General features: G+C 39.7%; 1 protein-coding gene across 1 annotated transcript in view; it reads left to right on the forward strand.

Moving 5' to 3' along the window:
• The window catches only part of bckdhb (branched chain keto acid dehydrogenase E1 subunit beta), a 51473-nt gene that overhangs the window by 540 nt on the left and 35827 nt on the right, over positions 1–15106 (forward strand). Inside the window, exons 2-8 of the mRNA XM_018683035.2 lie at positions 262–339; positions 1873–1941; positions 4455–4588; positions 6915–7070; positions 9281–9389; positions 12917–13014; positions 14724–14834. Coding sequence (XP_018538551.1) covers positions 262–339; positions 1873–1941; positions 4455–4588; positions 6915–7070; positions 9281–9389; positions 12917–13014; positions 14724–14834 — 755 coding nt within the window. The remainder of the gene's footprint in view (positions 1–261; positions 340–1872; positions 1942–4454; positions 4589–6914; positions 7071–9280; positions 9390–12916; positions 13015–14723; positions 14835–15106) is intronic.

Here is a 15106-nt window from a genome sequence, read left to right on the forward strand (position 1 = left end):
TGTGTTAGGCACTCCCTGATGAGGTATGAACGCTCTACTACAGAACAATCTGACCAGGATGTTGGCACATTCGTAATGAATCCAGAAAGACAACCCAGCTCAGAGACATTACCAGTTTTTTTGTTCCTTTACTGTAACAATGCAGTGTGTGTCCCATTGATTGAGTGTCTGATTTTTCTTTCCTGCAGTAACTGGTTTGATCACTTATGATTGTCTACAACAATTTACTCTATGTAGTATACTGTTTGCCTCACCTTTTAGGTCCCACACAGAAGATGAACTTGTTCCAGTCAATAACAAGTGCCTTGGACAACACTCTTGCCAGTGATCCTACAGCAGGTAGGATGCTAAAACAAGACATTTAGTTTTCCAGCTATTCATAGAGCAAAATCTGTAAAATAATACTGTTACTTCACCAACAGTCATGCATCTTATAATGATGATTAAAATAATGATAATAATTTTATTTTTATATTACTTTTCAGAACAGAGTTACAAAGTGCTGTACATAAATAAGATGTAAGAGAGCAATTTTAAAAAAGTGAAAGCAAGGCAAATAAAACAGGTAATATAAAAAAACAATTTGTATAAGTAAAAACAATTTTTAAGAATAATTAAATAACAGTCAGACAAAAGAAAGTCAGTAAAAACCAGGGATAAGAGCACCAGAGTCAGAAATGTAAAGCAGCTTTGTAAAGGTAGTGATTGTAGGTAGTGATTTAAACTGGTGATTGGGCACGCCTGATTCTCTCAGGCAGGGCATTCCAAAGTCTTGGGGCTCTTTGGTTTTTAGCCAAAACTTTGGGACAGTTAGTTTTTGCAGCCAGTTAAGAATCTTGCTGCAGAATTCTGTTCAAGTTTCAGGAAACACAGTCTTTGAAAGAGTATAAATCCCTCCCACTTTTCCCATAGACAGTGTTATGTAGGGCTGCAGCTAACTGTGATTTTCATTATCGACTAATCTGATGGTTATGTTTTCCGATCAATCATTTTGTCAATGCAATCATAAAATATTGGAAAAATGTCAGACACTTTTTCCCCACAAGCCATCTGTGACATCAAGATATATTACGTTTACAATGAGTGAAAACAGAGAAAAGCAGGAAATCCTCATATTGCTGGAGCCAAAAAATAGTTAATCAATTAATAAAATAGCTGCAGTTAATATTCTGGTGATCGACTAATTGATTAGTTGACTAATTGCTTTGTGGCTCATTGCTCTTCTGTGGCTTGTATTGGGGTTAAACTCTCCCAGTTAAATCCTTTTTACAAAAGATGAACAACTGTATTAGAAATCACTTAGTTCTTTAATTAAATCATGAAGCTACAAGTCAGTTTACATAAAAACCTATGAGGAGAAGTAATCATGTGCTGCTAACTATGGGTGAAAGCTCAAGATTATAATAATACTTACTTTTAGATTCTGGGTCAGTTTTGTATAAATCCAGCAGTAAAGGCGTTGTGATGTGTTCACACATTCAGCAACAAAGCATTTTAAATTCACTATTGCTCTTATTCACGACTCTGACTGGATTTTTCTCCCTAGCAGCAAGAACAAGATCATTGTAATACTGAAAACTGTCGGCCATTCCAAAATGAAAGACAAAATGTAATGTGTTTTAAATGAGGGTCAAATGTTACATTGTTACATGACTGTGACTGTTACATTTTCCAGGATAGTGAGTAACAGTCTCTCTGTTTGACAGCTCTGTAGAGGGTTAGAAATGATGAGTTAATTTGGCCAATCAAAGAGCTGCAGGTGGAGCAACTGGTGTGCCATTATTTTTTTTTCCCCTATGTATTTTTTCCCTGCTCTTCCTTGTGTGTTGAAAATCATGCACTATCAATACTGTGTTTTGTGTTTGTCCACAGTCATCTTTGGAGAGGATGTTGCCTTTGGTGGAGTATTCCGATGCACAGTGGGTCTGAGAGACAAATATGGTAAGATATTTTATTCCTCCCTAAACCCCTACGCAGCCACTGGCAGAACTCAAAACTCACCATTGCTCAGTCTGCTGTCAGCAGCCTGTTATCCAGCCTGCCTTACATGACTTCTCCACTAGGTGGCAGCATAAGACTGTGAAGAATTACATTTCCTTCTCACTCACAAGGTCATATTACTGTTCATTGTTCACCTAAAGGACCAGAAGGATCTGTTTGCACTTATTTGGCCATTGTAGCAGGGCAGCCTTACAGAGTTGATACAGCAGGCTGATATAGTGTGACAGTGCTCATTGCTTTGCCGTTGTTTTGGAGTCCACTGAAAACGCTACATTCAAAATCCTCTTCTTAAGAAATCTACCCAGTATTAGCGGTAATAAGGTCAAAATAGTATTTCAGGGGCAGTGTTTTAGTTTAGATTATATTGTGATATGTTCTTTTATTTTATGCAGTCTCTTGAACATTTGTGCTGAAACTGTTGCTGCACTGCTCACTTTTTCACAGAAGGCATTTAATTTCTCACGGTAGGAAAAGCACAGGTGTAAGCCATGACAGCGTGACAGTGAGCCAGCATGTACCAAACCAGGACCCTGAAACTGAATGCAGGCCACTAAATTGAATGTTTAATTCACACTTGTGTTTTCACTGAGAAAATAGCTTATTGGGAGGTGTGAACCCATCAAGAGCAATGCATCTGCACTTTACTTAACTATTAATTTATGTATGTATTGTTCAGTGATGTTTTACTCTAGAACAAGCTGACAGATGAAAATCTTAGAGATAAATCCCTTTGGGGACAGAAATTGCTTATGGCATGGTCATAGCATTAAACTGTTTTCTACATAAAATAGGCTTTGGCCATGTCCAAGAATGGTGCTGAGTAGAAGAACAGTCAGTGGTTATAAGTAATTGCTCCTAGATGTGATGAAATATATACAACCTTTTGATCAAATGTCAGTTTCCAGCAACTCCAGCACAAACTAATTGTAAGCCCCAATGTTTCCTCAGTTAAATTCAGGTCCTTCAAATCAGGTTGACTAAACATAACATGGAAACTGTGCAGTGACAGTACCTGATGGTTTCTCCTGTTTATTGTGGTATTAAAGGAGTATAAACTAATTGGATGTCCAGAGATTTTCATCCATTTATATCACATGTTGTGTTTTCTTTTCTCCTTATATTTTTTAATAGCAAGGAGTCTCAAATCCGTCCTACAGTAGCTGGCTTTGCCTTTTGTTTTCATTGACGTCAGAAGTGTTGACCTTTGGAGAGGGATCATTATTTTCCATCTCATCCTTGTGTACAGTGACGGCCGCAAAGCTGTTTTTATCCCTCTCACTATTGAAAGGGATGGTGCACGCCTCTGCCACCTGCAGCCATTACACAGAACAGAGGTTAATGCAGGGTGGACACTATATGAGTGGCTTTTTACAAGGCGGATGCATTCACCTCGATGATCCAGCTTTGCTGCCACTGGTTACTAGCTACTTCTGAGTGCTGTTTCCCTGAAAAACAACAGCGCACGTTGATTCTGTGCTCTGACTAGCGCTCCTTCTCACTAATGTGTTTAGCCTTTTTCACTGAAAACAGCATTGGTGTCAGACAGCGCCGGCAATAAAAGTTACCCAAACATGTTGTCTGTTTAAAATTGAATTTGACTGAGGCACAAACATCAACTCAACCATGTATTTGATAGTTACACATGGTGCTATTTTTAACATCAATTTGTTATATTATTTCCCATTAGTTGACTTACTACTCACTGCTTTGGTGACACACAGAAGCACAAACACATGTTACTTACTGTCACTTTGACACAAGGCTGCATATTTAAGGTTGGTTCAGTCTGAGTAGCAAGGCACTAAATTTTGATCACTTGATTGTTCATTCCTCCAAGGTTTTGTGACGCTGTGGTTGCTAATTGAACTTTGTGAGCGCAGAGCAGGGCACATAAGGGCAGAGTTTCACTGCTGAGAAGCACACTTCCCAGCAAAACAGAAAAAGGCCAGATTAGCAAATGCACAAAGATGAGAGCAAAAATAACACGCTTGGTCCAAATTTAGACACCCACTCTTGCGGCTCTTTGCCGTATTATAGGGTGGAGAATGGAAAGTAGTTTTTTTTTTTTTCTTCTGTTTTTACTTCACGGGGGTTGTGTGTACATCACAGGCTTGGTTAGCTACAAGAGGAGTCATCAGCTTGTCACTCCATTTATTTTAGGACCACATGGCATTTTAAGTGAGAGTATTCTTTGCACTCTCATCACTCGAGTGTGCAGCATGGACCTTGCTCTGTTGTGACAAAAAAACCCCTGCTATTCTTTAGACACCCTCTACAGTTGGTGGTCAGTGGTCCCAAATCAATAATTAGTGGGCCACATCTAAAATGTTTAACCTCTGTGTGAACTTTTCTGTCTGTGTAAGTTGATACAGCAATTCACCCAGTAATACTTCCTCAACTAGTGCGCCAGCTATTTAATCTTTTTTTACTCCTCTCCTCTACTGTCTCCCCAGGTAAGGACAGAGTCTTTAACACTCCCCTGTGCGAGCAGGGCATTGTGGGATTTGGTATTGGTGTAGCTGTTGCTGGTGCCACAGCTATTGCGGAGATCCAGTTTGCTGACTACATCTTCCCTGCCTTTGACCAGGTAAGGCACACTCCCTCGCTCAGCTGACCTTTTTTCACACCAGACATCTTCGCTGTGCAGGAAGAGCACAGGTGTAACTTATAACAGTAAAAACAACTGCATTCCATTCAGGTGAACTTGTTCTGTTTTGACAATGGAGTTTGTTTCACCTGTGCTTTTCCTGCTATGACAAATCAAAACGTGCTGTAAAAAGAGTTATTGTGTTCTGTCACGTGCTACTACAGTATCAGGACAAGACGAGCTATTGATGTTGCAAAGACTTATTATTTATTGTCAGTGTGGCCTAGGAGGAGCCTCTCTTAGCAGTGGATCACACTGACTTGCCCTTTCTAGGTATTGAGTGATAGCGTGTTAAGGAAATCACACTCCCCCTCGATGTCATAGCTCAGGTAAACCAGGATACACAGACATCATACAGGTATTAGATGAATCAGCAGTGGGTACTCCTTCCAGGGATATCTCTTTTTCTGCTCTCTCTCTAATAGCTCAAGGAAGAAATTTTGTTTTAAGAAGCATTAATAACATGACATCATGCCTCACAATCATCAGATTTAAACCTGTTTTTTTTTCTGAACCAAAAAACAAAGCTCAAATGAAGCCCCTGACTAAGTCACTGACTCCATGGTAACATTGCACTTCCTCTACGCTTCACCCAAAGCATGACAAGAATTGTACTGGCAAACATCAAAATAGCAGAAGAGTGGAAAAATACCAGTCCTTTTTTTTCACTGATAATACGTTTTCTGTCAGTACTAAGGCAGATGCTATCCCATCGACATTGTTTTTAGATATGAGTTATTCCTAAAACAGTGTATGCTTGCAAAAACATATAGCCTTTAGCCAAAAAAAAAGCCTTCAAAAGCCTTTAAAGGGTAAAAAAAAAGCTGTCAAAGTAAAAAATGCTGTGGTAGATGTCCCTAAAGTTTTATTATGTGTAAACTTAGCAGCTGCAGTTTTAAATCATTGTGCTATACCCTGATACTAAGTTGATAAGCCTTGCTCAGATACAGAACATAGAGGCTGTACTTGTTAGACTTGCCTGGTGTACCAGCACACACTGTGTTTCACTGCTGCAGGGCTCTGGATTGTGTCCAGTTAAAAGTGTATACCACATGTGTCCTGACCAAACAAACGATCACTGAACCTGAACGTCATAATCCAAGTTAGCAGAATGACAAATCGGTCCGACAGTCCAGGAATTGGATCTTTAATATATCTTCAGTTTGCATCTGTGTGATTGTCCTGGTGTAAATGTGATAATATCCTGTGCATATACTGGTTTATTTGTGAAGTGAAGAAGTGCTGTGTCCTCCAAGTTAAAGATAAAAAAAAATCTGTATCTTCAGAAACACTTAGCAAAGAAAGAAAGACTGGAAAATAGATAAGATGCCATTTGCTAGCCCAGCAGCCACTAATGTAGGTGATTTTGTTGTTTATTCTGACTTGTCTTGTGTGTGTAGCACACTCCTTTTGGCATATAGGTGTTTAATTCACAGACCTCAAATTGTATATTGTCTCATATTCTACAGGCTAGCTCAAAAAAATCAGGTGAACAAAGGAAGCACTTTTCCATATCTTCCTGCTTTGAAGCTTTCCAGAGGAAGATGAATGTGGCATTAACAGGCAGAGCAGGACAGTGGGCCGTGCTGCAGTTTTACCGTGCGCACTTGTTGACACTAGTGTCATTTTGTGTATTCTCGCCCTCCACAAGATGAATGAGTCCCTGCTATGCCAAGGCAACATAAAACAGAATATGTGATTATGGAGCTGGGTTCTAACAGGCTCCTGCTGCGTTGCAGAAATATGGTAGATTTAATCTGGTGTCAGGCCTTGAGTGGACTCCCTCTCTCTCTCCTTCTGCGCTGTCGCTTAAAATAATGCAGTCCAAACTGACCTTAGAGAGACATAAAAGCTGAATTAACAGCCCACCTGAGTTTCAGGGAGGAAAACCTTTTTGGAGGAAGCCCAGTATCAGCAACTGTAGAAGAAGGTAAAAGAAACCAGACACTTGAGGTGATTGTGCTTGTTAAAAATAAAGTAGGTTTTTGAAAGCTTTAAAAAGAATAACGGAGAGAATGGTTTAGCACATGTCTAAATCCAGTGTCAACTGGTGTGGTCTTTTTTTTCATAAAAACAGAAGATTCTCCTTTTTTTTCAGTTTGTTTTTGCCAATACCTCTTGACAAGTGGTATCCAATACCAATATCTACTCATAAAACCTCATTCTTACGTACTGAAACTCAATGCTTTTGTTGCTGTGTCAACTCAGGTGTTATTATAACTTACTTGTGGTTGTATTAACCTGAATCATATCGGTCCTTTTGCAGATAGTCAATGAAGCAGCCAAGTACCGCTACCGTTCTGGCAACTTGTTTGACTGTGGCAACCTCACCATTCGGGCTCCGTGGGGATGTGTCGGCCATGGATCACTTTACCACTCTCAAAGCCCAGAGGCGTTCTTCGCCCACTGCCCTGGCATCAAGGTCAGCCAAGCAGTTCACCACAGACTCTGACTTGTGTTCATTACCTGTCTTTCTTTTTGTTTGTTTGTTTTTGGTTTCTACTATGTTGAGATGTCATGTCTCGCCCCAAAAACATATTCAAAACTATTCTAGCAGAACTTTAAAGTTTATTAAATGGGCTGATTGCATGGATGCAGTACATATTTACAATCATTAGTTATATTCATGCTAATGAAACCGTAATACTGAAAGTAAATATCCAAAGAAAGTATGAGAATGTGAAAAGTACAATATATACAAATGATTTTGAAGGTCAGTGTTCTAACAAGTTAAAACAAGTTAAGAATGTTCCCAAGCTGAAACAACAAAAATCCTGGTTTCTCATATCCTCTGGCATCACTTGAATATTTTCAGCACACAGAAACAGAAGTTGGTTAGCAGCTCTAAAAAGTGGCAAAAGGACTATTTTCATTGAATTATGATGGTACTGATATCTTTATCAATCACAGCTGAAGCAGCCCCTTTAAATTTGATGAATTGTATTTGTTATAAAGCCCCAGGTGTATTGTTAAATAGCTTTTTTAATTCCCCTGCATTCTACAAAACAATGCAGATGAAAGAAACTTTGGCTTCAGGGTGTTGTCTCAAGAACTGACTCAACAGTTAATCCACAGGCACTTGAAGCATCTTGAATATGACATATACTAACTGTTATCTAGAGGAATGCCATAGTGTGGGGGAATGTAAATCTCACTGGAAGAGATAAGATGGTGGTAGAGGAACAGGTGACAAAGGGGGCTGGTTAGATGAATAACAAAGGAGCAAAATATCGCCTAATCAAAAGGGAGTACAATTTTTCCTTTTTTTGTTGTCTGGCAGTAGTTTGGCTCCTCTCTATCCCCCAGAACATCTAGTGTATACAGACTTGAAAAAGAGAGGGTTCTTAGGCTTTTGCTGAGATTGAGATTTTTACTTTAACTGTAGAACTTCTCTTTTCTGAGGCCAGTGGTGACACAGCTTTCACTACAACTTCTTGTTAGTAATTTCAACTTGATCAGTCCTTCCAAAGTCCTCATCCTGCCATGTAGAAGTATGCCATCTCTAACTTCATCTGTGATCACTCACTTTAAATGTCAGTGTTGCCAATTACACAGTGTTTGGATGTATTCTCAAACCAACATTTCCATGTACTCTGTAACACTGGTGATGCGACAGGCCATAATCTCCAAATAACATCCTGGCACCACCACCACAATATTATTTAAGGCTCAAAAGAAGCACAGTTGTGCCACCTGGAGAAGTTGAGAAAGGCTTAACTTTGTGTCTGCGGCGCGCAGGATCAATAACATGGAAACAACCAATCACATGTGTTTAGATTCCCTCAGGAAGTGGAAACAGCTGTTTTCTCCTCCAACTCAACAAAGTAAAAGTACTTCAAACACAGTGGGAGAAACAGTGATTGTTGCAGATAATGACTTTCTCATTCAGTAAGATATGATTTTAAGCTATAAGTCACAGGTATAAGCTATTAGGGCATGAATAAGAAAAATGATGTATAGGAAGGACAAACAAACCTGCAAGCTTCAAGCTTAGGACAGACAACAGAGAATCTGCTATTTTGAGTTTACGTGTGTGATCCTCTCACACACACAAATCTTTGTCACTTACAGATGTGTGACCACAGATGTACTGTATGTTCCCAACTTCGATAGTGTCACTGAAATGGAATTAACAGCATGTGCTCAAAGTAAACACAGGTCTAAGTTAAAATGTCTGATATAAAATCCATCCCTGCTTCTTCTCTTTTTTCCTTTACTAAGCATGCATCTAATCATCAACATGAAAGTTTCTCAAACTCCGCAGACTGGGAATGACTGTATGGTTTATAGCTACAGATGATTCTCTGTAAATAAGCACGGCAGAGAGCAATAAACATTTTGTCTCTCAGCAAAGGTCTGCCAGATAAATGTTGATCTTTGTGCATACTATCACCAGTGTTAGTTCCATCTGCGGTCCAATGTTGTCATGATACCCCAATTTTGAACTAAATACCAACACCAGGTTTAAAATCTAATCTGACTGAAGAGAAATATTGTAGCAGCACAGTTCAGGAGTTGGAGAGTTTGAAGTCACTCTTGTGGGTTTTGTGCCAATCTTTTGAAAAATGGGACTGGATATTTTTCTGCTATATAGACTTAGTAGCCTAATGAGCTGTGTCTTGTGCTCCTCAGATTGTAATACCCCGTAGTCCAGTGCAGGCCAAGGGGCTGCTCCTCTCCTGCATTGCTGACAAGAATCCGTGCATATTCTTTGAGCCCAAGATCCTGTACAGAGCAGCAGGTAAGATGGATCGTGTGTGAATAGAAGTCAGAAGTCAGCTCATGACTGGAACCTTGTTAGCTTTGCTCATTTGTCCCCGCAATGTTCAGCTTTCTCCAGCATTGTGCCTCACTGACCCACTCTCTGCTTGCCTGAGTTCCTTATTGAAAGCAAATGTTCTCCCTTTTAGAGGTGTGGGGCAAGACAAACAAACAATATGCCTGACTGCAAACAATGAGGGTGAGATCAGCAGGATCACAAGTGTGAAGCAGACCGTCCAAATGGGCTGTGAAGTGTTTAAATCCTCTCTCCCTCCTCTCCTCGTGTGGAGGGAGCACCAGTGTTCAGGGCAGCATGGTTAAACCTAAGGCCAGCACGGCTTTGAACAGGCTGCCGTGCAAAAAGGTCTCCAACAAAGTCGTAATAAACTCTTAACAGTTGTTGGCGGCTTTTGCAAAACAGTGCTGCCTTGGCTACATGATAATAATTTGATATCCCTGATTAAGACAGCATTTGAGGTTTGAAGATGATGTTTGAGCTCATTATAGTAATGAAAGACAGAACCGGAACAGATTGGTACTACCAGCCTCAAAGCGAAGCCTCTGTTTTTCACAAGTTTTGTTAGTTTCCTGCTTTGATAAGAGCCAGATGAGATTGTGAAATATTACAGCTGACTGCTGAGACTGTTTCAATTGCGGCAATAGGTTAGTGATCATTGTCCAAAACATTTATCATGTTACAGTGCAGTCTAATATCGAAACCACTCATCAGCTCACAGGGAGTGACTCCATTCATCACGTATCCCATATTGTTTCTCGAGTTTTGTTAAGAGCAACAAAATGTAAAGGTTTGAAGGCCTGGAGCAAAATTCATCAACACATCCTCACGAGATATTTGTTCAGCTGGTAAGCTAATTGCTAACTCGCTGGTGCAGCAGGACATGCTAGCATTATTCACAACAGCTTCTCAGGCATCTGTCTATTGTTGCAGTACTGTGTCATTTACTCACTCCTGGCATATTTCTCTCAGGAAAAAAACTCCTCCAGCTGACGTGCTACTCAATAACTGTCACTTAGCGTGTGCGTGTAGCTTGGTTGCTAATGAGACAATAAGATTGCGAATGATGATTAATGTGATGTTGTATAGTTATGCCATAATACAGAGATTTTCATTCTGTGAGGCACACAGGAGACTTGAAGGAGGAAGAGATGTGAACCTTGAGCAGCACTGTCAGTGAAAATTCATACCCTTTCTCAAAGTCATAGTTCAATGAAGTTGGAACGCACAGAAGTGATTTACATATTTTCAGATTCAACGTTATTATTACTTTCACAGGATATCAGCACTGATGTCCACAGGGATGAAACATCCATAAATCTACTTAGAAGTCATAGAAAAAAAGACACGCCTGTTAACTCCTGAACTTGCATGAGAATCATCACATTTTTTTTTTTTCATCAGTATTGGAGTAATTCAGTCATAACTGTCTGTATACCAGTGGGTACAGTGTAAATGGGAACTGCTAATAGCTGATATGGTGCACATATAATGGTGCCAGTTTGCCAGTCAGTTTTGTTTGAGGATGTGCCCACAATGATAATGTCTTGCCTGTTTACACTGTTGGGAAACACAAAGTGTGGGCATAGAATAAGCAAAACATAAAGGCAGACACTTGATGCAAGCTTACTTGTGTTTTTATTGATGACTTTAATACCTCACAGTTGTGGCTTAATAATCTGTCAAAGCTATGTTGGCTTCAGTGGCTACGAAAGAACTGATAAACATTTGATTCGTTCCATTATGATCATGTGTGTTTGAAATTGTCTGTTCATTGTGAATATAATAGTATAATACAAGCGTCAGGTCTCAGATTGATGCGTTGCTCAGTTGACATTCATATTGGTTTATTATCCCTTAGGGGAGTAATGAGATAATACATCAGTAATATGCTGGATGTAAGAGAGGACTTGATCCAGTTGGAATAATTTAAAATATATTAGATACATTTTTAAGAGGCTGTGACAAGATATGGGTCAGTCCAGGACCTGTTTTTTTTTCCACTGAACGCATTACTTTATGGTTCCACCCTTATTAACGAGTAGTCCTCTTTTTGTTTCTGGTTATCTTCTTGTTAATTCTTTATGTTTTGACAGGTGCATGAAAAATCACGTATCCATCCCACACCGGGGCTTTGTTCATGGTAGTGTTTCAGGAGTTATTTTGATTTCCTAAAAGGGCAGAGTGAACCAGCTCTCATGCCAGGTCCACATGCCTCTAATGGTCTCTGCCTGGCTTATGAAGTCATGCTTTTAATTGCAGCAGCTTCTCTTTTCTTGTGCAGAAGAGGATAAAAACCACACATTTGTCTCATCGAGGCCATACTGTTTTGTCGGGCCTGAGATTCCACTTATTAAACCATAACCTAGTTTTCATAATTCAATTTTAACATTCTGCAAAATGCTATTATTCCACTCATATGGCCTATTTTCTGTCCCGTCTGGAAGCCTAAACCAGGGGTTGCATATGATTCACCCAAGCTCCATATGTTGTTTTAACATAGTAAGTCATGGAGATGGGTAATTTTTCTTTCCTTTATGGCTTTGCGAAGGCTTGAAAGGATCATGGAAGTCATTCAAGGTTTCCAGAGAGGTCTCCATGTCTCTGCAGAGTATAATTACTCTACCTAATTGTAATTTTGACATCATGCATTGCCATGTAGGAATACTTTAAGCTGTTCAATTCCCCCAAAATCCACTCACACTTTCAGATCCTGAGCTCTGCATGATTTGCAGCCAAAGCCGTAATGGTGAATTAGATTCAAAGATAGTTAAAATGCTACATTTAGTGATTATATGTTGTGTCTGTGCAGTATAAATATTGCTAATAAGCTACGTGTTTAAAAGTGATGGCAGTTTGACTTTATGATTTTTTCATGGTAATGATTTCCATGGTCGTGCTTCAGTTTTCCAAGAGTTTATTAACTATTATTCAAACCATATACTTACATGCACTTTGTCTTGGACTTACGTTCAAAGAGAGGCTGGCTGCAAGGCCCCCCTTTTTTGGACTGATGTCCCGTTTATGTGGCCCCTTTTCTGATTGATATCCCATCCCACCAATGTTTTGTTGTCAAGATTAATCAGGGTTATGAGCTTGTAGCTGGCAGAAGTTTTCATTAGATCATGCATTAGATTGTGCTGATAAAAGCACACTCGGCCTCTGGTGAGAGATGAGGTTCTGGAAAAAGCATGAAGAAGCATTAGAAATGGGCCAGTTAAAATGTTCTAGAGTCGGAATTTGTGTTCTTTGACGGTCTGTCATTTCACCACTTTGTCATCTAGTCTATCATTTAGAGGTACGGTCAGTTTGGAATCTGTGTATTTTACATGAAAACCACAGGGTACATAGTGAAATGATGAATGGATGTATTCAGAATTGACCCTCATTGATTTTGCGTGTGAGCTTGCATGCAATGTGTTTGTACGCAAGTACTGATATTAATATTGATGAATATTAATCTGTTATCGGATGTATGTGTGATTCCTCAGTGGAGCAGGTTCCCGTGGAGGCCTACACCATCCCACTGTCGCAGGCCGAGGTCCTACAGGAAGGAAGTGACGTCACTCTGGTTGCCTGGGGGACACAGGTAGGTTATCCCATGCATCATTGACAGACTCTCAGTGGGTGACCTGAGCAGCTCTAAGTTGTCAGCTATCTTTGGATCATTTTCCATGGCCACAGGAAAAAAGGAGTCTCATCTCCAGCGTAAGACATTTAAAGCCACAGAGGCAAGCAGTGGATTAACTTCAAGTCTATCACAAGCCCCCTTTGTCCCAGCAGGGTCTCTCAGCTGGCAGTCTGCAGCTGTATCGGCCCAGACATCTCCACGACATCAGGGCTGTTCTGGTCTCTCCACATGTTAACACTACATGTCTGCCACACACTTTCCATTATTGCCTTTCTTTTCATCCAAGAGGATTTTATTTTGTGCAGCTCCATATAAAGGTGCCTGTAACTCCCCAGGTGGCATCCCCAACTTCGATTGTACCCAGCCACTTCAACAGGCTTATCCAGGCTGTAATGTACCTGCGGCATGAGAGGGGATTCAGAGGGTGCAAAGGGGAAAACCTCTCCATCAAAGCCAGTGTTATTGTTGAGGGGCAGACAGAAAAAGAAAGAGGATCCAGTAAATTAGTGGAAAGCATGGCTCTCCTGTTTGAAGTGCCACTCTTTTTCCCCACCTCATTACTCCCCTCGTCTGTCATGAGAATAAAGAAAACAACTCACAGAGTGGAGTGAAAGGAACAGTGTTGAGTTCTCAGAGTGAGAATTTCTGATCACTCAAACAGAGGAAGTTTTGTCCCCCTTCCATTAATGTTTTCTCCCTCAGAATGGTCCACTGTATCTGCAGATAATAATGTAATGGCAGCATCACTTGAAAATGAATATTCAGTTATTGAGCTTATTTGTTAGATTTAGGCCAGGGCCTGTATCTTTGAAACTGGCTTAAGTGCTGACAACTCTTCTAGTTGTGATGATTCAGATTTATCACAGCATTTCTTATTTAGAAGCAGCCAGTAATGACTGCCAGTAAACACGGACTCTGTGAACTCAAGTACTTTCATTACTGAAATGATGAATTAATGGGACGAACTTCCACACCATGTTTTAAGATTTAAATTGCTGTTTTCAACTTTCTGTTTATTAGAGACTGATGGATACATGCTGTGGTTTTCCTATGATAAACTATACTAGAAAACAATGTTTATTCATTTATTTATTCATTTATTTATTTATTTCACCTCCTGCATACCAGTATAGTGCTGAAAGAGCCACTAATAGTTAATAGTTAAAAAATACCAGTTTACCAATAGCAAGTCTTGATTACATTTAAAGTTACATGTGTGTATGTTATGTAATACATTGTCGGGCTGTGAACCAGTTCTAATAAATTACACATTGTTGAAACAGCAAATCCAAAGCAAATGTGTCAAATTAGTTTTAAAATCTGAAAAATCTGTTCCTGTACTGTGTTACAATTTATATTGCAATTGAAATACATAATGTAATGTAGTGTCAATACTGTGCTGTGGATAATTAGAACAATTTTGTAGCATGTCAGTGATGCATTTACACAATATGATATTGTACAATTACATTATTCTTTGTTTGTTTATTGGGCATTATGCAACACCTTTGAAATTGTATTTAACACTCAGCCCATTAGAATGTAAACACATGTAATGCACAACAAATGTAGGCAGAGATGTTCTAGCAGAGATGAAACCCAAGCCAAGCTATAAACTCCACAAGCTCGTTAGACTTAGGCATCTTTCCTTTTCTTTTTCCACTTAGATCCACGTGATGAAGGAGGTTGCCAACATGGCTCAAGAGAAACTGGGGGTGTCATGCGAGGTCATCGATCTACAGACCATCCTGCCCTGGGATATTGAAACTGTTTGCAAGGTAACTGTCACACACACACAAACAGATTTATTTATTTTGGTGGCACTTTCTGGTGTCTATTAATTCATATTCTATAATTCTAAAAAAGAGCTGATTGGAGTACTTCTCTGAACCTTTGGGATAGGCAGTGATTACTTTGGCACTAAGATCATTATTTGGCACTGGTATTGTTGCCATTGATGAGCTGTTCAGTGAAAACATCTTCCTATTGTAGTTGTGTGTAGATTGTGGTGCAGTATGGGGCAATATTCTGGCCTGTGTGGTTCTCTTTG

Source organism: Lates calcarifer, linkage group LG15 (assembly GCF_001640805.2).
Source record: "Lates calcarifer isolate ASB-BC8 linkage group LG15, TLL_Latcal_v3, whole genome shotgun sequence".
Taxonomy (NCBI): Eukaryota; Metazoa; Chordata; class Actinopteri; family Centropomidae; genus Lates; species Lates calcarifer.